The 27,387-nt window shown below is 36.9% G+C and overlaps 2 protein-coding genes across 2 annotated transcripts in view; one reads left to right on the top strand and one right to left on the bottom strand.

Moving 5' to 3' along the window:
* LOC117214423 (probable G-protein coupled receptor 158) overlaps nt 1-27,387 on the bottom strand; it is a 162,709-nt gene that overhangs the window by 113,449 nt on the left and 21,873 nt on the right. The window contains exon 2 of the mRNA XM_033460533.1: nt 6,283-6,466. Within this exon, the coding sequence (XP_033316424.1) occupies nt 6,283-6,466 (184 nt within the window). The remainder of the gene's footprint in view (nt 1-6,282; nt 6,467-27,387) is intronic.
* Nucleotides 159-1,937, top strand: LOC117214427. Its single transcript, XM_033460536.1, has 2 exons — nt 159-328; nt 1,500-1,937. Exons 1-2 carry the CDS (start codon nt 192-194, stop codon nt 1,900-1,902), a joined length of 540 nt encoding a protein of 179 aa, XP_033316427.1. The 5' UTR covers nt 159-191; the 3' UTR covers nt 1,903-1,937.

Here is a 27,387-nt window from a genome sequence, read left to right as displayed (position 1 = left end):
GGAGATAAAATATTTTATTATCAAATCAGGATATTAGTGGATAATATTCTTACAATATTATAATTTCTTATTAAATTATTTATTCTTCTACATTTATAATTCTTATGTTTTTAATTTATTATTTATATCGAATAAATATAATTCGTTTCATTGTATTGTAGAATTTGTACAATATTTGTCGAAATTTTACAATGTATAATTCGATTTGCTTTTTCACGTACAATTCCCTCTTTGCCTGTTGTAGCAGAATTACCAGCGACAGGGGCACATCCTCAACCCGCAAATTCGAAAAATTAGGAAACTTTGGCGATACGTGGAGGATATGTGGGCATGTATCGGGCATTTTTTTCCTGTCCAAACTCCCTCTGAAGAGATCAGATTGACCCGTGAAAATCCGGGTATTTTCCGATTTTACATTTTACAACTGGCTAAAAGTTTCAGAAATTTTTTATCAAATAATAGTCCTAATTGAAGCAAGTAACTTTCGTCGAAACATTCTCGTTCAGTTTCGTATAGATCGCGCGTCGCAAGCTATAAAAATTGCCGAATCCGTAAGGGTCAATTTTAACCCCCTAGGAATGAATTTGAACAGCAAAAATATTTACGTAAAAAAATATACATATAATCGAAACCTTCATAATTTTTTTAATTTGGAGGTTAGGGATTTCATGGACACTCTGTACATAAAAAATCTTTGAAAATTTTAAATCTTTAAAAATCCGCTCAAAGGAAATTTTGAAATCGCTCAAAATCGTCACTGACATTCTCAGCCGCCAAATTTCGATCGATTGTGATCAAATAGTAGTCCTAATTGAAGCAAGTAACTTTCGTCTAAACATTCTCGTTCAGTTTCGTATAGATCGCGCGTCACAAGCTATAAAAATTGCCGAATCCGTAAGGGTCAATTTTAACCCCCTAGGAATGAATTTGAACAGCAAAAATATTTACGTAAAAAAATATACATATAATCGAAACCTTCATAATTTTTTTAATTTGGAGGTTAGGGATTTCATGGACACTCTGTACATAAAAAATCTTTGAAAATTTTAAATCTTTAAAAATCCGCTCAAAGGAAATTTTGAAATCGCTCAAAATCGTCACTGACATTCTCAGCCGCCAAATTTCGATCGATTGTGATCAAATAGTAGTCCTAATTGAAGCAAGTAACTTTCGTCTAAACATTCTCGTTCAGTTTCGTATAGATCGCGCGTCACAAGCTATAAAAATTGCCGAATCCGTAAGGGTCAATTTTAACCCCCTAGGAATGAATTTGAACAGCAAAAATATTTACGTAAAAAAATATACATATAATCGAAACCTTCATAATTTTTTTAATTTGGAGGTTAGGGATTTCATGGACACTCTGTACATAAAAAATCTTTGAAAATTTTAAATCTTTAAAAATCTGCTCAAAGGAAATTTCAAAATCGTCGCTGACATTCTCAGCCACAAACTTCGATCGATTAAAAGAGAGGGTAGAATTTTAATCTGACGAACAGGTGGAACGAGAAGGAATATCATCTTTTTCTACGCGCATATTCCTTCCATGTGTTTCTATTGATTGATGGTGGGGTTAGCCAGAGGCGAACAGACACACTGTATACGTATGTGGAAATGCGCGATGAAATTCGGCACACATTGTTGGCGAGTAAAAGCCGTGACGTCGATGGAAATCCCAGTAAACCCAGAAACGCTAAATCTCCGGATAGCCGGTTGTATTTTGCCGTGACTTTAGCCGTTCATAATCATAATCAGGGCTCGTGCTACGAACTCGAGCATTTGCAGCAATCGATAGGGTCTACGATCGTAACACAGTCTCATCCTTTCATCCTCTTTCCCAATCAGTATGCTCGTGTTTCATATTTTTCTGCGTTTAGTTTGCTTTTTCTTTCTTATTATTAAATTTACTTTTTTTTCTGCGTTAGGATTTCCACTATTTTAACGAGCTGCTCACAAATATAAGCAAGAAAGTACTAATATTGCAAAATATACGACTAGTTTTTAATTTAATTTTTTGGATTATACTATACCAAATTGATACACTTCTATAGCAAGAACCTGGTTCAGCATGTTAATACAATCACTCTTCAATACGTGGTAATGAAATAAAATATAACTGTGAAGCACTAATAGGTTGGCAACTAAGTGATTGCGGATTTTGTCATTAGGTGGTATTGGCAAAATCCGCAATCACTTAGTTGCCATTCCAATATCGTGTTGATACATTGGAATATAGTAAAGTGTATTAAATACTTCGTTATTTTCTTAATGATCAGATTAAATCGATATATTTCTATATTAATAGTACGTTTCAACATATCAGTACAATTATTCTTTAACGCTTTCGTTACGGCCAACTTGTCCGACGCGTCACTCGCGCTGAACGAGCCGCCGCGTCAAAACAGTGCACGGTGCGCGAGAAAGATCGTCAGCGGTCACGTTTACGCTTCACTGCAAACCGAGCTGCTGCGACGGTGTTTACCGAAGATAAAAACCTTCCTCAAAACAGAGTATTTATAACTTCTTAACACGCTCACTTTTAATTACAATTTGGAAACAAAACATTACAGAATATAATAATATAATACAATTGTATGATACTAATAGCTTTTAATAATGATATTGCGTGTGGTATTTTTCGAAATACCAAATTAACCAAAAATTTCAAATCTACCACTGGTATCGCGATTCGCTACACAGTTCCCATCAATCGACTATAATCGACAACACACTTCGGTTTTTTAATCATTTTTTACACAACACATATACACTGTCCTCTTGTTACACCATTTTATTGTTACATTACCATATTATGTGGTATAACGCATGCAAATGTAATTTTCAGAATGTCACAATAATATTAAATGCTTCAAGTACGTTAAACCTACAATATGCTGAGGTAAATTATACGCATTATACTAATTTGATACGTTCCAATATAAAATAATATACTTAAACATAGAAATATAATTACACTCTGACTGTACTGGGTTGACAACTATGTGATTGCGGATTTTGTCAATACCACCTAGTGGCAAAATCCGTAATCACTTAGTTGCCAACCCAATATATCCATGCAACTTGATATACAATCTAACATACTGTGTAATGAACACAGAGATATATCAAATACATTCAATACGCTTTATCGCGTATTCAATGTTGTTATACTTGATACAACATGTAGTATATATCGAATATACGTAATATACTTGGCTATATTCTAGTATCCCAGTGTAGTCGAAACCACTAAAATATTTGAAATATTCGAATGCATTTCAATCCGCCATTACGTTTAACCGTATCAAATGTACTACGTTTTCATATATTACTATACTATATCTTCATTTGCATCCTATTACATGGCACTGCATCAGCACGCGGAGATACTGTAATAATTACTTTTAGGCTCCTATAACTCAAACATCGCGATCAAATAATTTCCAGAGAACAATATCGTGAATCTGTCTTGCAAATCGTTCTATTAGCCGATAGATATTAGGTTGGCAACTATGTGACCTACATTACCATCTAATGACAAAATCCGCAATCACTTAGATGCCAACCCAAATAGAAACGAACAGAACGCACAGATGAAAATGCGCAAACGTAAAATCCAAACGATTTGAAGAGTTTCAGATGGAAGACAGAGGAGAGGCGCATAGTTTCTATTCAATTACCTATGGCTGTCTGTTCGCGTGGTTATTAAAACGGATAAATCTTGTTTGTCGTTGCTTCTTCACCCGATTGCAATTTTCAGCGCCGAAACATCGAATTAAATCGCTGTCGCATGGATCCGCACGGTTGTTCGCGTGCGTTCGTCCAATAAATTAGAAACAATTGGGCGGATTAGAATTTCGGTTGGTTCACGCGACCCTGCCATGTCATCGAGCTAGTTGATCCTACAGATAAGCACAGGTAAATAATGCGCTATTACTTTCACGCCTAACCTTTCACGCTTAAACAGATTGGCCCATAAACGATAGGAAATTGTTCTCAGCTTTGCCACATGTTCCGAAGTAAAAGTATTTTCGTTGTATGCAGTGGCCGATGAAGATATTTCAACGCATAGCGCAGAAAATTGCTACGAACGTATTACGTGCACTACGTGTGACTTTTCTCATATTTTGCGGCATCGAAACACGAGTATCGCGGTTGTAACAGTAAAATTTGAAACTAGTCTGGAAATATGTATAAAAGCTGTAACATGTTTGTTGCAAACGTACGTTAAGCGAAAAATTAGTATACAGCATGAATAGTAGTATTAGTTTGGCAACGAAGTGATTACTGATTTTGTCAATAGGTGGCATTGGCAAAATCCGCCATCACTTAGTTGCCAACGCAATATATTGAATATCCAATTGATGCTGAAGACGATCCCACTAAACATTACGCTTTATTAATTTAATGAAGGATTAATTGTCGAGTGTTTAAATATTTTGATGATCCTCGCCAAGTACGTGTTTTGTAATTGACACTGTATAGTAAATGCAAGAGCCGAGTTGCTTGGAGGATTTGTTTGTATTGAAATTTGATAGTGTTGAAACGATATGGAAACTTTGCACGCATTCAAGTCGATGTATACGGAATACCCTTTTTTGAAATTTGAATTTGAATTTTACCTCTTATCGAATGCCACTGAATCGCGTTAATAAAGAAGAAATTTACTATAAAACGTGTATACCAGAATGTAGAATTTACAATGAAACTATGGAACCTCGTTAGAGTGTGTTAATTTATAATTTGAATATTCCTGTGATTTTCTCGTGTGAACTGATATTTGGGAAAATTGGCGTGAAGCTTCCTGTAAAACCTGATTTAACGCCTGAAGAAGTTTCCTATTCAACGTAATAATTTTACAATGCATAGATTATACCAAACGGATTTACAAATGAAGAAAGTACAACAGCTGAACTACAAAGTTTTTTCAATTCTAACTATTCTAAAAATTCTCACGAATGTGGAATATGATGAAGTAAAATAGTCGACGAAACATAGAAAAGAAATTCACATAGATTAACATAATAAAAAAGAAACGTTACAAAACTTTCAAATCTAATCGAATAATATTTATGTTAAAATGGAAACATATATTATTACAATTTGAACAAATATGATTCGTGTAGCTAATTATGTTGGAAATTAATTGCCTAGGGCACACGGTGATATACGTGAAAGGGACAGTGTGGATGAATGAAAAAGCTGAAATTTGTCGAGATATAGTACATAACATATATTATAGATATAAGATATAACATATGTGAAGCTTCTATATTATTCGATATCGAGGTTTCTCTACACAGTTGTGTGTTTTGTTTGAATCCCGTATTTAGTAAATATTCTATTATTTGTTTATTCCAACCATGTGCGTCTAGTTCTGTTAGTTCTATGCTATTTGCTTTCACGCAATATTGCATGTACATTATGTACAAGAAAATAGATCAAACGTGGAGATTAAATTATAATATATGTATATAATTTAACCTCCTATATTAAATTTTAAATATATATATATATAAAAGAAGTTTAAAATTGCTACTTGTAAATTAATGTAACTTGTAAATTACCAATTTGGTTAACAGATTAGCGAAAGGGAATATTGTACATGAAAATAAATTATGAAATTACGTATGAAAACAAAGCATAGAATTACATGCGAAAATAGATTATGAAATTATACATGGAAATATGCAAATGGATGGACTAAAGAAAATTTTTGCTTGCCAATTAGTTAATAGATTAATAAAACAGAATATTATACATGCACGAAGATTATAAAATTATACATGGAAATATGCAAGGGGACAGACTAAAAATAGTTTCAAATTGCTATTTAGCTAGACAAATTTACTGAATGTCCAGCTGGACAAATTGTAAAGTACAAATTAAATAAAAGAAAAAAGAAAAAGAAAAGAAATTGCTACTTGTAGATTAACATACTACCAATTGGTTAATTGGACAATGAAAGAGATGATAATGAAATATACAATTATACATGGAATTAGATCAGAAAATTGTACATGGAAAATTGTAAAAAAGGAATATTATAAAATAAAATTATTTATTAAAAAAAATTATTTAAAAGAAAAGTCTACACGATTAAGAAATTTATCGAACAAATCTTCCTTTCCTAACATCCATAAAATTCCATAGATACACGAAATAAGCCTAGAACTAAAGAAACCATATACACGTTTCCTGTCTACATTGAAAATCGCCGGTTTTGGCATTTGCAGCATTTACCACTGCAATTTCGAAATTCATAGAATGTAAACGACTTACTTGAAAAAGTAGGTGTCGTTGACGTATCCGAAAAAGGGAACAGTGTAGGTCAACATCCAAATATTTCCACCGCCGCAATCGTAGTAGGGTTTCGACCATCTACCATCCTCGTATTTCACCGTCAGAATTTCGTCTTCCTCGCGTTCCGTATGCGTCGTTTCGTTCAGTGTATACGTGTGGAAACCTGGACAACGAAATAACAATGGATTTCAATAAACTTTACATGACAGCAAGTGTATTTTTATTTTATTAATTTAAGATTACATGTATAGAACATAGACCATAAATAAGATACTTCAATAGTGATGTAACTTTTCTAAATGAAACTATGCTTCTATGGCGCAGTTTGTAATTCTCTGCAAAAAGGTATCGAGGCGCTCGAGTCGATAAATGAATAGTTTGAAAGATAGTTTGCCTCTGGTCTTGTAAAACATATCGTATGAAAGACAAAGGAAACGTAAATATGAAAACATCGCGTTGTTCCCTTTTGTCTTGCATACAACACACATACATACGTCGAACAACTTTCATCCGAAACATTGTTTCGTATTTCTCATATTTATAGAAATAATCACGCGTGGACGTTTAAAACGGACATATGGCGTGTATCACGCTTATATTGGCAATCTATAATACTTAAACGGGTATTATAACAGTCGGGTTTAATTAAGAATAGTCTAGGTTACATTCATGAATACTAAACTGCGTATTTTTAATCCTTAAACCATAATACATTTTGACGGTAACCAAAAAGCTGTGAATCTGAGTCTTTTATAACCTATGCATTTTTCAACAGGCGGTGCTTGTTAAAAGAGATCCAAAAACATTCATATAACGCTATCAAACGTTCTAAATTAAGGTTATCGTAAAACTTTTGTCGAATAACTGTTTCTAGGCGACAAAAGAAAAGTTTTCTACGCGTTACGTTGAGAGAAACTCTTAACCCGGTCGAAATATACAAATATTCACATTTACAGGTTAAGGGTTAACTTTATTGTCATCGTTTAGCATTAAAATTTACTACTGACGCTTACACGATATGTCTATGATAAAAATTCGCAATACTTCGATGGACCAGCTTAGGTTAGATCGTTTCTAGATTAAATATATTGAAATTTATCACTTACCACTAACGAAATTTATCACCAGAACCGCACAAAGAAGTTAAGTATTCTAAAACTAATTAATTCGATCGACACTGTGAAGAAAAGAATAGAGAAATTTCTAAATCGCGAAACTTTTATACACATTACTTAATACTAACGTAGAACGGTACGACCGACATCACTCGTACCGTCCCCGATGTTTACCCAAATCGAACTGATTGAAATTGTGGAACGCGGAACGCTAGCGCCGATTGAACGTTAGGTCATAATATAAGGAAAATAATACATGAACTGAGTGTATACATCATCCGTTATTCGTTCCATAAGCGTTTGAATGTAACAAAACAAAACAGCTGCACAGATGTGGAAATTCTTAGTCATCTGTAATCCAATAGTATGTATAATTATATATTAATATTAATGTCGACATTAAGCCAGATTATAATTAGATTGCGGATTTTTACGCATTTATAGGAGATTAAAAATTGGAAAATATGCAGAAATATACGACATATTCAAAGTACAGTATTTATTTTAATATTCAACGGATGAAATAAATTTCTACTTAAATTCCATTTGTTCGATTAATTTGCATAAAAATCCACAGCCTAATAATTACGTATGATCGAACAAGGAACTTGTTTGATACATCTAACGTAAATAAATTTAATATAATTTATTGAAATGAGAAAAAGAGAATAACCTATGCTGATCTATCAAATATTAACCTCTAACAACATATCAATTTTACTGAATGTTCACGGTTTCAATGATCGTATCGTGCAATGGACAAGGGAAATTTTTACAAAAACACAGTATATTTTATATTTTGATCCGACATATTATTCAAATATATCTGCAACAAACAGAGGATTTTTCAAATGAAAAACACAAAGCGGGGTTTTTTCAATGGACATATCGGATATTTTCGTATCGTTATTCGTATTTGTATTTTGCTAAATACATTTCACTGGCACGTCTGACGATTTCGTTTCCCTTTGTTTCTGGTGTCTATTGGGAGATTATACGTTCACGATTTTCATTCGCCAACGAAGAAAATATCGAGTGAACCTGAGGAGACTGCGTGATATAAAATGATGAGATATTATCGAGCATGATCAATAGCGGAAGAATTAATTAACAACTCGAAGCAGATTTTCTCGCATCTTCTCTCGTTGGGAAACAATGGTCAGCCTGTCGATTTCGTTTTTCATTCTGTTCATGGATACTAACTCGCGTATATAGGGAATCTTCGATAAAAAGTTACGTCCAACCTGTCCCGCGCGGTAGTTTTTGCACTGTATTTTATTAAATAATGTAACGTGCATATTACTATAATTACATATACATAAGGGAAAAGTTATGTTAATAAGAATTACAAGAATATTGATCTTTTATGGAAAATGTTATTTTACGGAAATAGAAAATATAAATTCGCATTTAATGCGAATATTTTAATAATGATACAAACATAAGGAGAACGATAATAATATAAATTTCTTATTTATTCGGTATTACATTATATTACGTAATTTTATAATATTTTCATTTTAATTATTCGAAACATGAAATATTAAAGGCGATAATGATACGATATAAATATTAAATGTTCATTTCAATACAAGCATTGAATTTCTGACTTTCTGTAATTAATAGTTTAATTAACAAAATGGAAATTTTCTCTGAAAATTTGTTTCAATAATTTGCATAAATAATTATATGAAAGTTTGCACAAATAATTCCTACATATAATCTAAATATATAAATAAAAGATCTCGAAGACTGAAATTTTGGAGATCTACGATCTACGTAAGTAACAAAATTTATCATTTGCACTTATACAAATCTGTAAAAAACTGTAACATATAAAAAGCAGGAAAGTGAATTCTCTTTTTGATTTCTATAAGTGAGCACTTCTAAAACCCGGGATCCCATTTTTCATGGAACGTGGAGATTCTCCAAGAACGAAACGGTATCGACGATTTTTCCGTTTCTTACATTTGGATCATAAGATTTGAAGCGATATTCGAATCCGGAAGCCGTGCAAAATATACGAGACGCGTTAGGTGAGAAATTCAACTTCCATACATTTCTGATCGTCGATTCGACAGGCTACAGCTTCGGGCTCTTAAAAGAAATCTAGCATGAAGGGTGGAAAAGGGGTGGTGGTTCCCCTCGTATCTCGACTTCGTTCATCGACAGAAGAGGCAACAGAAGAATTTTGTTCGAGATTACGAATTCTGGATGAAGTTTAACATTTCCCCTTGGCCCACCCCACTCTTCGACTCTCCGATGAACTTCGATCACGCGAAATCGATTTTGAAATCGTAATACCTTTACTCATACTTAACTAAAATCTTCTATCCCCCAGGCTTTCCATAATATTCGAACTTTAAATGAAATGTACATTATACGATCATGAAGGGTGAAGGTTTCGCCAAGTATAGGTTAGGTTTTAGTTAAATCAGGTAAAGTTAAGGTTATGTTCGGTTTACATCGAATGTGCCTCGTATAATGAAATATTATCTTTAAAGAATGGAAGAGTTTGTCAATTGATATATTTTATGGTATTATAAACTAAAAAGAAAAGCAGGAAAAAAGTAATCAATTTGTGCTGCTGGTTTTACAGCATTTTTTTTATCTCATATTTTCCCCGATGTAATGCTATACATTGTTAAATTGGTTAAGCGTTTGGAATCGTAGATTTAGAATGCCTTCGCGGGAAATGGGAAATTTGTATCAAAAAAGTTGCAAGCCAAGATAAAGTTTGATTTATTGCCCCTGTTTTCCATAAACTTTTTAATCTGGTGACTGTTTTATTGTTGCACGAGATAGTGTGGCCCACTGTTATATCGACTAATATTTTGTACAGCTGTCGCAAGCGAATTCTACTGACGGATCATCTTCCGATTTACTGATATATTTCAATCTCAACGAATTTAAAAAAAGTATGAAGAATAAAGAAGAATTTGGAAAAGAGAGAACGTTAACAAATTCAGAAAAAGAAATTTTTATTGAATTAAGGCTAACAGCTATGTACCCAAATTTCACATATTTAAATATTTCAGTTTTGATGGTTAAAATGGAAATTTTTATGATTTATTAATATTTCACTTTTGTATAAATTTCTATAATTTCTTTATTTCTCATTTCTATTTCCCCCAATCTTTTTTCTTCAAAATTCAATTTTTTTTTTTAATCTCGATCACTATCATTGTCTTCCCGCGAGACGACTATTAATTCCTAAATACTTCACCTAGAGTACTTTCGATGCACGGCGATACGAAACCACTTCCCGCGCTATTACTCTAAATAACCTAACTTAACCTTGCCTAAAAGCTTCATCGCCTCCTAAAACCGAGAACTGTCTCCTCACAATATTCTCCAACCCCATACTACACTATAATTTTCACTCCTAACACCTAAAATTTCCTCTTCAAAATCAACCTAACCTCAATAACGAGCGGATAATTATAATTTACACGGCAAGGTACAGTGAGAAGAGAAAGTTTATAAAATAGGAAGTATAAAGGTGCATACCATAATTCTACAAGATGCTTCTATATTTAATAAGATCAACGAATAAATGTAACGTACGCTACAGAAGACAATGACGGATAGAAAGAAGTCTAAAAATCGGTGCATATGAATTTTGGTTACTTTTAACTAGACTTGACATTTTTTACCATGTTGGTAACAGTCATCTATCCCGTAGTATAATCGTGTAGTAAAATTATGGTGTCTTTTGTACTGTTTACTTTATGAAATACCTTCTGCTCGCTACCAATATCCTACGATATTAGTATAGGACACCCGTTACAAAAATTCATACTGTGTTGATTTTAAACTTTCTTTTATACTTGTATACACTCACCATGTATACCAAACTGCAGTTAAAGTGAAATAAGGTAGTGAGAGAAAGAAAGAGTGAGAGAGAGAGAGAGAGAGAGAGAGAGGGAGAAAAGAATAGCCAGTAAAAGGTCCGTTGAAAAACACAAACAGAGAAGGAAATTACCGCGAAGGGTCGAGCAGATGACGGAAATAGCGTTTCGTCGAAGCCGTTGTTTCCTTAGCCGCTTTCGTTTCCTCCTCTGTCTATCGATAACGCTCTTATTTGCCGTAAGCTTCCGTTCCGGACGAAATTGCTCGGGCTTTATCGGTCTCACCCTACTTCCGGCCTGGGGAATGCGAGAAACGTTATTTGCACTGGAATCCTGACAGCATTGTCTCCATTCGTTCAACCCGCTTTATTCCACGATAACTTTACATCGCGCGATTCTAACCTATACTCGCTCCATGGACTAACTACGATCACTGCGCTTTATTGTAGCTACCTTACATCCGGTTGGTGGGACACGATTTTGTTTCTACGAATCGACTGAAGATAACGCGATTTTCTTCGTGCTTTGTTCGGCATGTCCTTTGTTAGTTAACAATGTTTTGTGCCATTATCGACGATAGATATCGGTTAGGCTGGGCAGCCTTATGTACAAATTTGACAATACTTAGAAAGTTTACAAATTTAATGACATTTACAAAATTTACAAATATTGCAATATTTAGAAAATTCACAGATTTTAAGAATTACCGATGTACTTTACTGCAGATACTTACATGTATCTGGTTGCTGGAATACAGCCTCATTTCTATGGATGAGCTGAATATATACCGCAATTCCCTCGGTGCTTTGTTCGGAGTTTCTTTTTCATTGAGTGACAATACGCTGCCAGTCCTGGTAGTAGAAATTGGTAGATCGGGGAAACACATTTTTTATGCATTCGTGGGAAATTCAAATTTACAGATTTTACAAAAATGTTCACGACGTGTAATAATACAGAGAAACATACGGGATATCCACTTATGAATTTGGATCGGATTAATTATAATGCAAGAGACTTTCCAAAATTTCAATTAAATTAACCCAAACCTAGAAATGACCCAATTACATTTCAGGAAAAAACCCATTCATTTGCATCCTCAAACGTGTATAAGCTTAATCAATAGTCAGTGAAATAGACTATCCGCTTTATTGACTTAACTGATAATTAACAGATCAGCTACAGAAAACGAATTCGAGATAATTAACCAAGGACAGCCCGTTATACCAGCAAGAAATAACCTAATTCTGTTTCATAAGCACACTAATCCTCTCTACATATATACACATGCTACATTTAAAGACAAACAGTGTTACCATCATCATGCTACCAGGGCTACCATTGTGCTAATTACTATTCAGAATTGGATTCTATTATAGATAATAGACAATATATAATACAAGTATAGATAACAGGTATGACACAATATAGATCAATTTGGATATACTTAATAACAGTGACTGCTGATATACTGTAATTTATCAAGCAATCAACTTGTGACCATTTTGAATATTTTATGGAAAGATTTCCCACTGTTATAAGGACGCAATGAGACATCGTGAAGTGAAATATCTCAGCAAGTCCCTCCTACCGCATAACCTCACTCCTAACCTAACTCCTGCGCTGATTATTCGACTGAACAAAATGTCACACTTTTGAATTCTATCCGTGTGAAAATGCTTTTCTCAAGACCTTATCTCGTCTTCGTCTTAAATCTCCGTGAAACCATATTTCCGAGCATCCATGTTCATTTGGAACTATTCCTAGCTCTCACTAGCGAATAAACCAGCAGCTGAATCTGGGATTCGGCTTGCGGGGAAGATTTAAAGAGGACAGAAGCTGGCGAGAGGAAGTAGGTGAAACAGGCCTCAGTCGTGGGTGTATAAAGCGCGATGATGGAGGTTAGGATTAAGCGGAATAAATAACGGTCATGCGAAATAGAATTGGATCTTCCGCGTCCTTGATGTAGAAATACTCCTCGAAGGACGATTCTATTGCTCCGAATCGACATTTTCCGAGACAAACTTTTTAAATAATTCGCATCTCATCGAGGAATGAAACTTGTTGAAAAACTATTCGACGAGACGCCGGATAGAATCGAAAAAGAATGTCAATAGTTTCGAATTGAAGTAAGATGCGATTTCATATTGTCAATGACTCAAAGACTTTTGTACAGACCGTTCACATTGATACAAGCCACTTATTCATAAAACACGATATCCAACGTGGCTTCGGGTGGTTATCATTAAATTGCAAATTCCTTGGACCATCGCTACGAGAAAGGAACTATAAACACTGAAAATATACGTTGACCCAAAAATTCCCTTAGGAATACTCAGAGGGCACCATGGTATTAAGTTACTGGAGAAAACATCTCGCAGATGCGAATTGCTAGCAATGCCAACCCCACGGCACGGACATAGGGTGCAAAATTAAGAAACCCACGTTAACGTTGTTCTTAAGATTGAGCTGGTTTAATCTCGAACACTAGATAGATCGCAGTATAACCTCACGCCTTAGTTGGTAATTAATATTTTCACCTGTGCTAATTAACTCCGGCACTTTGACAGTTATCATCCAGTTACGCAAAGTAACGTAACAGCCGGTTCGAGTAAATATTGCACGAATTCTAACCTATACTAGGATAACCTAACCTAGCCCGTGAATTGTTGATTAGATTACATGAAGAATTTATGTAGAAGGTTTTGTAACAAAGTTTCGTAATTCTAGAAGTTTTAATCCAGTAATGTACTTAAGCAATATATCTAAATATACTTGGCATATTTAGGTGTCATGCTTAATATTCTTAGGTATCTTTATGGGAATAAGTCAGAATTATGGAAGCTTGTTCAGAATATGACGTTAATCGTCGACTGATACAAACGAAATAGAGAAATTCTCAAGAAACAAAGTTGACCAATTTGACTAATAAAGTTCAGGTATTATATTAATTTTATTAAACCAATATAATATATGTATATTATTGTCGTCTTTAAACACATCATAGTGAACATACTAAACTTTAAGACTTTACATAAATTCCCTACAAATTAGTAGTCTACCAGACACATCTCGCGCCGCAATTTCACAGAATAATCTGGGGTTTCCCCAGATGTTATCAAAGGATTTCCCAAAGGGCCAGTTCCTTCCTCTGTCGTTTCTTTCGTACCTTTGCTTTTACGATGCTCTTTCCGTGTCTTTTAAAACAGGAATGCCACAATAATTTAAGTCGCCGTTAATAGACACAGAGTGGAACACCAGCAGTATTTTTCCTGCCTCGTTATTTATCAACCACTAAGATTTTACGCAGCGCCGGACAATCGGGCCGCTGTTGTTGTTTTTTTACGTCGTTCGAACTCGTTCCTCGAGCGGATCGCTGCAGCTGCAGCTCTTAGAAAAGCTACAGAGACGGCGCTCGACTTTGCTCCACCGAGTGATGCTGATTCACTTCCGGCCGAATTCGCGCAGGCTTTTAATTGGAAAACGGTTTTTAAAGTTGCCAAATGGAAACTTCTTAAGTGAATTCAGCTTTCGCCCTTTTGTCCGAAGCGATGGTAGCGTGAAAATGAAACAGAGTTAAGAAACAATTTCCAAACGAGTATTTGATTACAAACGAACCTTTCCAATGGAAATCTAGCAAAGCTTATTCTTAGAAATTAGTTCAATTTCGTGTGTTCCTATTTCCTTTCGTTTCATTAATATTAATATTGCTGTGGTGATAGGTTTTCGACCAGGAGAATTAAGATTGCTTGGGTCGGAACAATGGACCTATGAATAAAACACCTAATAAGATCTAATAAGTCTAATAAGATCTAATTAACTCCATAATTTCACCTATATTATATGAAAAAATGGAACTAGATATTCCCTATATTCCCCATACAAGCCTGCCACCTGAAACTTCAAACGAGATAAAACCTTCAGATCCTAACCTAACTTTACAGAGACGCGTATGTAGACGAAGGGAGCAAGATGGCTTCTGCTTTCTTCCTAACATAGTAGACGATAAATAACCGTTCGTCGTTCGATAGGTGAATTCAGTCCAGATCAGACAGATTCCAATAAGGTTTTTGTATCCTAGTTAGATTATTCCTGAGAAAAGAAAGAGAAAGAGGATAGCAGGTTTATTGCAAAGTACGAGAACAGAGGAATAGAAGGTCGTGTGAATATTGGCTGAATCGTGGAGAAATCTGGATATATCGTCGGGCTACGACACTTCCAGCCGATAACGAAACGATATTAGCGGCGGTGTTGTATCCAGCTTAAACAGGATTTGCCCTCGTGATCACGTGATTGAGATACGCAGCTCGTTTTACGACGACCAGCCTTCGAAACGGTGGCTTTCATTATCAAATACCAGACTGGGCCGTGGTTAATGCGAATTAATTAAAAAGAGAACGTGCCCGGGGATAATCGTCCTGCTCCAGATTCCAAACTTGAAAGGGCCATTTATGGATGAAAAGAGCTGAGTGCTGGAGAAAATATTCGATCGGTTTGAAACGTCAATTTTTAGGTTAGTTAGCCAGGTTATCTGGATTCTAGGGACTTAATACTTTGCGATTGGCATTTGAGAAAAATCTTTGTCAAATCAATTTTGGCGAAATGTTCAAATTAATAAAAACAATTGTATATATTTATAGTATATATTATTATATTGTAGCCAAGCAGTTGAATAACATTTTATTATACGTACTCGTCGAATACAGAAATTCAGAAAGTAAATAAAGAAAACAGAAAGTATATAACGAATATAAAAATAAATACAGAAACAGGATAAATTCCAATTTTCCTATAAAATTTTGTTCCATTGCTTCTTCCTTGCTGGAAATAAAATTAGACCGGGTCTGGGTTAAATTCGACCATATAATCACTTCGCCACTGCCAACCTATTAAAATTCTTCCATCTGCTTCCATTTGTCAAGTCGATGAATCTCGAGTTATTTGAAAGTAGAACTAAGCGAAGTTTACGCTCGACTTAGTACCTGTACTAAAACTATACAATTGGGTGTCTGTATTAATACAGCTGCTTTCAATTACAAAGCCATTTTCAACCTGAAAATCACTATGAACTAGTGAACAATTCCCAGTATATCCCTGTTGGACCTACGGCCATGTTTGCAGAGACATTCTTGACAGAGGTGGTCTGATGTATTTCCAGAGCAGGATCACGTTAGATTATTGATCAGAATTGGAAAGAGGAACAAAGATCCCGGTCGAAATAGCTTTATTCTCGGTCGAGCGAACGATGAAACATTTATCGTGTTCCAAGGCACCTGACTTGGGATTGGTGACATGTATTTCTAGCACGGATCCAATTCAAGCTGGATAATTTAAAAGAATATTTCATATTCTCAACTTGAAATTCGCCGGAATATTGATCAATGCATTTGTACTTTCATAAGCAATGGAAGCAGGCGAATGAAACAATGAGATCTTTTAATCGAATCAAACTTTGTCAAAGACTAAATTAGCTTCAAATTACCTAACCTAACGAGGATCGAATAAGCTTCCACTGACGAAATCTTTTTGTGCCATTAAAATTAATTGAACAACGTAAACACTCTACATTGAAGCTTCTAAATGGTAAAATTATTTTTTAAACGATGTTTTAACCAAGATCGAATAAGCTTCCACCGACAAGAACGAAATTACTCGATCGGACGAAAATTAATCAAACTGCCTAGATATTGCCTTGCAGGTAATTTGAAAGATTGTTTTCGAATGGTCCAGTCCAATAAGAACGTTCCCATTGACGAGACTTCTTACTCCATGGGAAATTAATCAAAGGCTAAATGAAATCTTGGTAGTGAATTAAACGAAGAAATGGCCTGGATATTCAGCCCCTAGATGGAAGAAGCACAAGAAGTATAAAAATACTGGGTTCCATAAGACAGGTCTAGCTAGGAATCGATCCGACCATTGGTCAATACTATTTCCACTTGCATCGATCAGCTACAAGGCCGTGCTTATTATGCTGGACTACACTGACCTTTCGCATCAGCCATCCAAGTTTCTTGTCAGATTTCAACGGCCCTTTGCTACAAGAGTGGCGATTAGATTTTCGCCCGACCTGGATCGTGCGACCAGACACCGCTAGGTATCGGCAAACGGGGCTAAACATATTTTCTACCACGGCCAGTCTGTCGTTCACCAGTCAGGTTAACTTTTCAGCTGGGGGATAATCGAATAAACGCTGGTCCCGAGGTGCTGACCGAGGCCTCCTTTTCTAATCGTTCCAGGCTCATCCGATAGAAACTGTACCGGTGGGAGTGATGGAAGAACGTCCATGTACTGTCACCGTTATAAATTAACGTAACACGACATTGGTGGATAAGAGAGGCCGATTGTGCAATGCTGTAACCTTTAAAAGTCGAGTGACTCCACCGTGAAGTTAGGTTAGGTTGACATCGCGCTACTGGAAACTAAGTGAAGCTAGCAGACTGTGTCCTCGAGTTGTTCGTAAACTTATGATTGTTAATTTTCAATATTCTTTGAGAAAGTTTCTGAATATTACACTGGAATTTGGTGGAAATTCTGCGATACTCTCGAAGCCTGAAACTTCATGTCGAAATACCGTAACAGCGAGGCACAATCGATCGAAGTCCAGGTGCTAAAAATTTAGTCCAAGAGGATTCGAGTGCCGGGGTTTGAAAATTTCAGATACCAGTGGCAAATTGCAGGAAACTTGACGTTCTATCAATCGTAATGTGACACGGTATCATCTCGACTATGCCAAATTCTGGCAATGCCAATTTCGCACCCAAATAACTTGGACAATTCCGACAGTCTCGGTTTAGAATACGAATCGAGCGTCTTGCTATCATAGGCATCAGCCTCGTATTCATCGAGGAAAAGAGGATTCGCCTTTAAATATCAACTTATAAATAATCCTGACATTTCCTTTCTCGTCCAGTTACAGATCCAACGACCTGAAAACACGAAACCACAGAGGTAGACGTTCTTGGTGACCCAAGAGCCCCATCCTTTTCGTAATTCGTCTTACGACCAGCTCGTAACTGCATCAGCTCATCCAGTTGGAAACATCGATTCGAGAGATTTTAGATCTTAATACGTAAAGGTCGTAGAGGGCGTGGCGGATGCCTTTGTAGTACAATCGGACAGAAGATTATTTTTTTATACCAGAGTTTTATATTAGAACAGAAATTTGTCTCCAAATGAAATTTTGGGATCTTAAATTTCCGAAAAAATTCACAAGCGAATCCACAGTCTGTAAATTGATCGCTGGTTTCAAATTTCCCTCGACAAAATCTCCGAGCATAGATAAATATCAAATAGCATAGATAAATATGAAATTCCATGATTCCGCCAACTTATCAAGTTGCACAATTTTTAATTCCGATAATCGCGATTTCAGATGCCGCCACAGTAACAAAGAACAGTATCGACAGTGGCGTATCGATGACCTGCGCGCCCTGGGAAAAGTCTCTTGTCTAATCGACAATTGGTTGGCCGCTCGGACCGATACGGATCGCAGTACGATCGAGTGTGGTTGCATACGTGCAGGGGCTGAATAGGCTGAGAGGAAAAAGGTGGCTGGCTATGAATGGAAGATGAGTGTTCCGGGCTTTCGTGCGGATAAATAGAGGCACACACGGTTTCATAGGGAACTCGTCGATCTGGAATACTCGCAGGATCAACCTGAATGTTCCATCTATCAGCTGCGATTCGAATTTGAATTTTCCTGGGATTTGTAAAGGTCTTTTATCCGATCCTCATGACTTCTAAATGATCGTCTCTTTTCAGGATAACGGGGTCAATCTAGCGTGATACCATTTCACTCTCAAGCTACATTCTAACCTGCACATACACATATTTCTATCTGTTTTACGTTCTTCGCTTCTTATCTTACTCTTTCGTGCGGCTACGTGTTTCTTTCATTTGCCTGTTACGTATCCGCTTATTACCTAATAATTATTCCCTTGAATTATCCATCGGGTTGGCAACTAAGTGATGGCGGATTCTGTCATTAGGTGGTATTGAGAAAATCCGCAATCACTTAGTTGCCAAGCCAATACTTACGATCATCGTTGCTTTTTGTTCGACAAATATAAAATCAAAAAAACGTACGATGAATGTTGGATTATAATTCTGTGCGTTAGAAACAGTATCGAGGCAACTGTATCGTATCGATTCGACGAACCATATGAAACAGAACTGTTCATCCTGCTGAAAGAAATATAAATGATGGCGATACAAAGAAGCAAAAATGCTGAATCTTTGCTACGTTAATTAACGTTAAACGTTACTTTCAAATAAAATTCGAGGTAAAATCGCGTTTCTAATTTTGCAGCAGCGAAACGTAGAGCTACTCGAGATTGAAATATCCCTATCCCGGCGTTGCTCAGCGTGTCTATGAAGCAGCCATTTCAATTTTACAATAGCGTGTCGTTTATCATTTTGTTTGTTCGCGAACTCGCAAAGTACTTATGAATAGAATGCCAAGTGGTAATAACTCTTGATGACAATACCTCCACAGATACACATATAGAAGACAGGATAACGCGCATTATGAAATGTAGCGTAAATAAATACGAACACGACAGATGGCGCGATAGTCGTATGAAAATGTACAGGACCGGCGTGACCTTTTGCGGGGGCCAGGTTCAAAAATATTCCAGGGCCTGAATTCTGCACTTAAATTTTACAACGAGAAATTATTTATTTACAAATACTGTTACATGTTATATACTTTTTATAGGCAGTTTTTAAAACAAATCCAAGTAATATTTTTTAGTATCTATAATTCGCTTCCAAGAGGCAAAAGATTCAATAAAAGTACAAAATCCGTAATCGTGTGTGACTTTTTCAAAAAAGCTATTGATGTAATTTAATTTCTCTAAAAAGTACATTTCCCTGAAAGCGCCTGGATTTTTTATCTAAAGTGGTTTGAGGACTTTATGGATTTACACTGAACTTTGATGATTTTTGTCACTCCTTTAAACTGAATCATCGCTACCAGAAAAATGTCTTTTATCTGTTAATGGTATCATCATTCTGTAAAAATTTAATCAAAATCGGTGTTTTTTAATTGGATAATTTTCGTAGACTACGGGGCGCTTCAAAACGTGGGGCCGGGTTCCGGCGAACGCGCTCAACCTGCCTTGCACCGGCCCTGAGAATGTAAATATATCGTGTTTCCAAGAAACCTTTGGCTTTTTACGTTACACGCGAAGTCGTCTCCTTACGAACGTAACAAAAAAAAAAAAAAAAGAACCTGTCCACCTGACGAATGTGCTGTTTATCAAATGTAGGAATATTTCATAACATTTCTCTGCGTTTCCGCGTCTCCAACTTTCCCATAAAAACATATCGCAGATAGAAATTCAGTCTACTCGGAATCACAATTTCCGCCACGAAACCAATCACATTAGGTTGGCAACTAAGTGATTGCGGATTTTGTCAATGCCACGTAATGACAAAATCCGCAATCACTTAGTTGACAATACGTCGAATACGATTCGACCATAAACCTGCCACAAGGAAGAAACAACAGTTACTGAAAATTCGTGTATCGTTCTAGGAAAACAGAGGGCGTAAAAATCTGCCGGCACGTTGATCGTTCATCGTCGCGGGCAAATGGCTTTCGGTGTTTTCATTGTATTCGTTTTTACCGTTCCATTTCGCCACCTCGAAATAGCGAGACTCGGCGCCATTCCGCGTCGGCCTCTGTCAATACGACTAACCTTTTACCCTGTCCACTTGTCCCGCGTTTTCGGAACAGTGAACAGGAGCGGCGACCAGTTTCTTTAATCTTATTTCGTAGTCGGCTAGCTCTTTGCTTCGCTCGATGTTTGTTATTGGACCGTGAACAGAGAAGCTACGACAGCAGGATTTCTTTGATGAGAAATCGACGAATCCGTCTCCGGTGCCCATTACTTCGGCTCGTTTCTAGTCCGTGTATAGAGGGTCCGGAAAGCTCGTTTAATCTACCGGATAAGTTTTAAACGAGAACCTTTTATTTCTAATTAATCAACCGGCGAGCGGATTACGAGTTACCACGTCGACGTAATCGTGGCACACGAGGCACGTGTCACGTGGTTTATGGAGCTTCAGTGGTTTATATTAGGTTGGCAACTAGATGATAGCGGATTTTGTCAATGCCACCTAACGATAAAATTCGCAATTACTTACTTGCCAACCTAATATATGGTCTTGTAGATTGTTTCGAGAAAAGTGAATTAATATGGGTTAGTATATATATATATGTGATATGGATAGTGGTGTTTTTAACTCTTTGCACTCGAAAGGCGACTGTAAGTCATCATCTACGAAAACCTACAGAAATCACCATGGGTCTATGGGTATTTATACAGTTACAGAAAACTGGCCTGTCTGTAGCCCACTGTATCATCTGTGCTAAGTATGTTCTTAGAAAACTATGAGTCTCAGAGGCCCTTGAAATTGATTTAGTACTAAACAATAGTGAACGGCTTCGAGGACTAAGAAAACTAAACTTTAAAAAAGATGTGAAGTTTTCCTTGAAGTGGATCCCACTACGACAATTCTGCATATATACAGATATACGTTGTTACTGTAGTTAAAATGAGTAGAGAGCAACAGTAAGAGTAAATATAGTATAATATAATAAATACTATATAATATAATGTAATAATACAATATAATGAAACAAAAATATATATATTTACACATATGCTACGTTTATACAGTGAGCAAGTGACTATATAGGCACACGACTGATCTCTAGAGATATCGCCCAGTGCCACGGTGATTCTTTACAGTGATCTGTGTGTTCTCTGACTAGTGCAAAGCATAAATATTCTTCGTACGCATCACACAATCCGTATACTTTATGCTAACGATATCGACCGAATATTACGATCTGCACACCGATACGAAGATTTAATATTTTGCTGTTTAAAATACCGACATATGATAAAGAAGAGAAGATTGAATTATTTCTCACTTTTAATATGAAATCAAATGAATTTGCGCTATACTCGGGAAATATAACGTAATTTCAAATGCACGTCACGTGCAGATACCTTCGTAGCAAGCTATGTACATCAAAGTGTCGTCTGATAAATAATTCGATGAAGATGAAGAATTACGATCGCGGTGAGGCATATTTACCGAGGAAAAAAACATCAGCATCGCGATAGCGGACGAAGCTAAGTGAAGATCGTGATCGTGATTCTGTCATCACTGCGATAAATCACTGTGACGAATCACTGTTAGTAATTTTACCGGCCGTCCCTACCGATCTCACGACCAGCACCGATAATACGGCCATCGTCTGGCAGATCGCGTTTCAGCAACGGCGATTCGTCGTCTTTCTTTTCGTTAAACGTCTAGTTGGTTGCAAAGTCACGGTATATTACACGGTCTATGTACACGGTACGTGTCTGTTAGCGGAAACTCCTGCGATATCCAGCGAGAAAAAAATTCCTATTGTTCGTGTGCGCGCTGTTCGAGGGTCAACTGTGTTTGTCGCGCGGTTACTGTATTTGGCCGCGTCGCTCACTCGCTTTCAGCGTGTTTATTTTGCCAAAGCACTTTTTTCGCGATGGTCTGATGGAGAAATATAGACGGGAGGACTATGAGCACGTGACGGACGCGTTGGTATACAGACTTTGACGACTGGGCACGTGATTAGCTAAAAATAGCAAATAGCTATTTTTCCACTGAACTTTTTCAAAACGTAATTGTACAAAGTAATTTAATCGATAAGAGGAATGCAAATATTTTCTGTTCGTTCTTTTATGTAAATATCGTAGCCAGCGTCGGTGTTCCATATTTGGCTACCTATCCCATGTTATTTAGGTTCCTTTAATATTTTTCCTCTTTTTCTTTCATTTAATTTACGTTCCTTTAATAACGTCAATTCGATATTGGAAATTGTTCGTAACGTTAAAAACATAGGTCTGCAAACATAAACATAAAAATTGTTTATTCGTTCCGATTGATTCTGTGCAGGCATGACGTTCGAAAAACAGAATGATCTTCCATATTTGGCTGGTCTGATGTTCGTACGAGTTGGATAAACTCGATCGATAACAGAGAACGTTAATTCGTACGAATTGTTGGTAGTTTCGTTTTAGCAGCAGGTTGTCGTTCGAACAGGGACACGCCTCTTCCAACGCGTCGTTGTATCGTTGTTTTGACGATCGATTTACGAGGATGTAGCGATCGCGATTTCGACCAGAGCGTGCTTCTAAGATGGCAGAATTACGGGTATCAATTCTTACGACCTATGGAATCGATCGAACCTGTCGCTTCCACACTCGAACCCATAGGATTTTCCGAGTCAACGATCAACTGGCGTAAACTTTTCGCCGCGAGCGTGTCGCTTTAGATCTTGAGATTTTCTGCGACGTTTGCTCCGACCGATTAAAAATTATAGTACGTTCGATCGATATCCCGCGGCATTTTAATTCGGAAACTCGGAATTAAACGCAGTGAGATGGGATCGACGATTTGCGTGGAAATTGAAGAAAGGAAAATACAATGGGACGATGAAATATCTAGGTTATAATTGGTCGTAGGATTTAATTAAAAACGTTTCAATCATAGTGAATGGGGATTAATCGAGTTCGTAATTGCCGCGCCAATTTATCCAGTAACGTTCTGATCGTTTGATAATCCGTTTATTTTACGCCAATCGCTGTTTTCACTGTCGCTCGAATAGTTTTAAGTGCCGTCGTCTCTGCTGGCTTCGTTTCCCTTTCGCCATCGTATTTTACGAAAGTTCGACGTGTTAATTGGGGAAGAAATGGAACAGTTGTAAACGTGATAGCTAGATCCGAGTTTAAATGAAAATCTTTAAAAGACACGAAAAATGTGCGAAGTACAGCACTCGTAATATTTAGCGAGCAAGCCAATTTTCCGAGCAATCTTTTCTTTAATTACATTGAACTTTTTTATTACTGTGTTCCATCGAAATACACTTTTCGAAAACTGTCCGACACTAATTGTGTTTTAATTATCTGTCATACTAATATTTAGCATATTTTATAAATATATGTGAGGTGTAAGTATTGTCTCCGTGATAGTTGTAGATGCTGGGATAATGCTGATTTTCTTCTCATTTTTTGTATCGTGGAAGAAAAATCGGACTCCGGGTCGCCGGGATTCGAACCCGGGTTCCGAACGTTCGCAACCTAAGGCGCTAACCACTGCGCTGCCTTCCTCCGACACTAATTAGTGTCGAGTGGTGGTATTTGCTGTTGAGTGCCGCCACATATGTAATAATGGTATATTATGATTGTTCTAATAACACCTTATAGCAATCCATTATACTAATTTGTTCTAATAACTTGTTATGCACTAGAATGGTCCACTGTAATAATTTATTCTAATAACATGTTATAACTGTAATAGTCCATTCTACTAATTTGTTCTAATAACACGTTATAGTAATGTATTATAATAATCCATTATACTAACTTGTTCTAACAACACGTTATAGTAATGCAATATAATAGTCCCTGTACTAATTTGTTCTAATAGCATGTTACAGTAATGCACTATAATAGTCCATTGCACTAATTTGTTCTAACAATATGTTACACTAATGCACTATAATAGTCCATTGTACTAATTTGTTCTGATAACGCCTTATAGTAATGTATTATAATAATCCATTATACTAACTTGTTCTAACAACACGTTATAGTAATGCAATATAATAGTCCCTGTACTAATTTATTCTAATAGCATGTTACAGTAATGCACTATAATAGTTCATTGCACTAATTTGTTCTAACAATATGTTACACTAATGCACTATAATAGTCCATTGTACTAATTTGTTCTAATAACACGTTATAGCAATGCACTAGAATAGTCCACTGTACTAATTTTTTCTAATAACGCGTTATGGTAACGTATCGTAACGATCGATTACACTAATTTGTTCTAATAACAGGTAATAGTAATGCATTGTGATGATAGTCCATTAAGCTAATTTGTTCTAGTAATACGACGTATTAATGCATCGTAAGGACATATCAGCACAGTGTATTAACGCGTACTAACACAGAACACGTATCACCGTATATACGATACACGCGATATACACTCATCTGTCAAATATGATTGCATGGGCAAAGAAGCCCAACTGGAGCCTGGCTCTCCAATCAACTAAACTAAATCAACTAAATCGTGACATTCGCTGAACAAGCTCCGAAATAAAGAACCGCCCTGATGATAAATACGATACACGCAGCAAAAAGGAGTTCTCTCCAAGGACGAGAAACGAGGCGCGCAGAATGGCCATCGACGTGAATACAGCCCCTGTCAAGCTCAGAATCTCATGGTTCATCGGTGTTTTTCGGACTCGCGAAGGGACCACCGTCTCCCTTTTCCTTACCAGACCGTACGATTAGCCTTCTAGCAGAGATAAAACCGCCATGGGACGAGTTTCGCTTTTTTCCTCCTCTCTCTCTCTGTCTCTCACTGTCTCTCACTGAACGAAAGAAGGTTCGCACGAGAGGATACTAGTCGAAGTGGTTTGTCGGTGACCAGAGGGAGCCCCTAGTCGCTCGCCGAGGTAATAATTTATGTTCCAGCGTACAAATATAGCAGCCAATAATCGTAGCCTCCGGCAAACTATCACAGGAATGGCAGAACACGAGGAAAACACGAAAGGCAGAGAGGGTGGAAAGCCACGTAAAGAGATGGAAACGTGGGAAATCAGACGAGAAACGTTCGATATGGACACGTGATGATATCGATGCATTCCGGGTTTCGTTAAGCCGGGAAAACAAAGGATTAGCTTCTTTTGTCGTGGATCCCAAGCCACTCGTTGACGATGTGTGTTTACGTATCATTTGTTTTCCTAATTACCGACGCAGTAATCGTACTACCATGCGAGGGATACTGAAGTTTGTGGTTCGTGGAATATGCGGACCGTTTATTTTGGATAGCAGGCAATTTTTTAGAAAAATTGACCGGGCGAGAAATTTTTATTTATATTTGAAGGATTTGATGTTCAAATCATATGGAATGAAAAGGTGAGAACGAATCTACGTTCGCTTTACATTTCTTCAGAGCTGGGAACAAAAGTACAAGGGGCAATTGAATTTTTGCCAAACTGCGCGAGAAGACAATTATTCCACGTCGTATCTTTCTTTCCTATTGCAACAATTCTATAAACCACCTTGTGGATTTTTATTTCGCGAAAAATCAAGAAACAGCCTTCAGCTTGTAATTAACCACTGCGCGCTTCCATCTTCGTATTTCTCCCACCCCACTGACCCCACTAGAGAAACGAAATAGTCAAACTCGAAGATGGTATCCCGTAGCCATCCACGTGTTATTTAGCAATTAAGTTAGAAAAATTTACCAAACGTCCAGCTGGACAAATTGTAAAATACAAATTAAAAAAAAAAAAAAAAAATATCAGCCACGAAGAAATCCACTTCTGGCAGGTTAGTTGCTTTCGTCCAACGTTGACCAGACCAGCTGAAGTGGACCAAAGGTTACGTTAAATGGTTCTTAATCCCCGAAAACAGCCTGAAATCTACTGTGGCAATCGTCGGCCGATCTTGCCGGTCCTGGAAATCCTCCGCACTCGCAACGAATTTAGGACAAGGCGAATAATCAGCGTGGATCGGTCGATGGTTTTGCAGGCCCTCGATGGCTTCGGATTACTCGAATCGAAAATGCCAAAGGCACTGGTTGCTGAACGACGAAATATTGACTGGTCAGAGCAGAAACAGTTGGCGATCGCAAAATGGTCACACACTGACGCAGCGAACGTTTAACAGCCGAGGCAAATTTGTTTAGTAACGTCCGATCGTCGCGATAAATGTGCCCCTTTTACATGCGTTTCGTTTTATTTCGCCCGGGGACTGGGCTCGTTTCACATTAAATACCGGCCATCCGCTTTTGTTTGGCCAATATTTTTCTCTCTGAAGGTATTCGCGGCTGTTTTGTTACAGGTTTGACGAGGTTTCAGCGAGTTAGCTCGGCAAAAGCTATGACGAGCTCCAGCAACGACCAGGGGGCCGACGTTTATGCAAATTCGTATCTTCGTGGAAATGTGAAAATAAGGAAGATGATGGGAACTAACTAGGCAGAGATTTCATCGAAATATGAAACATCGTGGCGAACGATGAGTTAACACATCGAATGAACGA

The sequence above is a fragment of the Bombus bifarius genome, unplaced genomic scaffold, assembly GCF_011952205.1.
Source record: "Bombus bifarius isolate JDL3187 unplaced genomic scaffold, Bbif_JDL3187 scf7180000009200, whole genome shotgun sequence".
NCBI lineage: Eukaryota > Metazoa > Arthropoda > Insecta > Hymenoptera > Apidae > Bombus > Bombus bifarius.
This window is presented reverse-complemented; position numbering and strand designations above follow the sequence as displayed.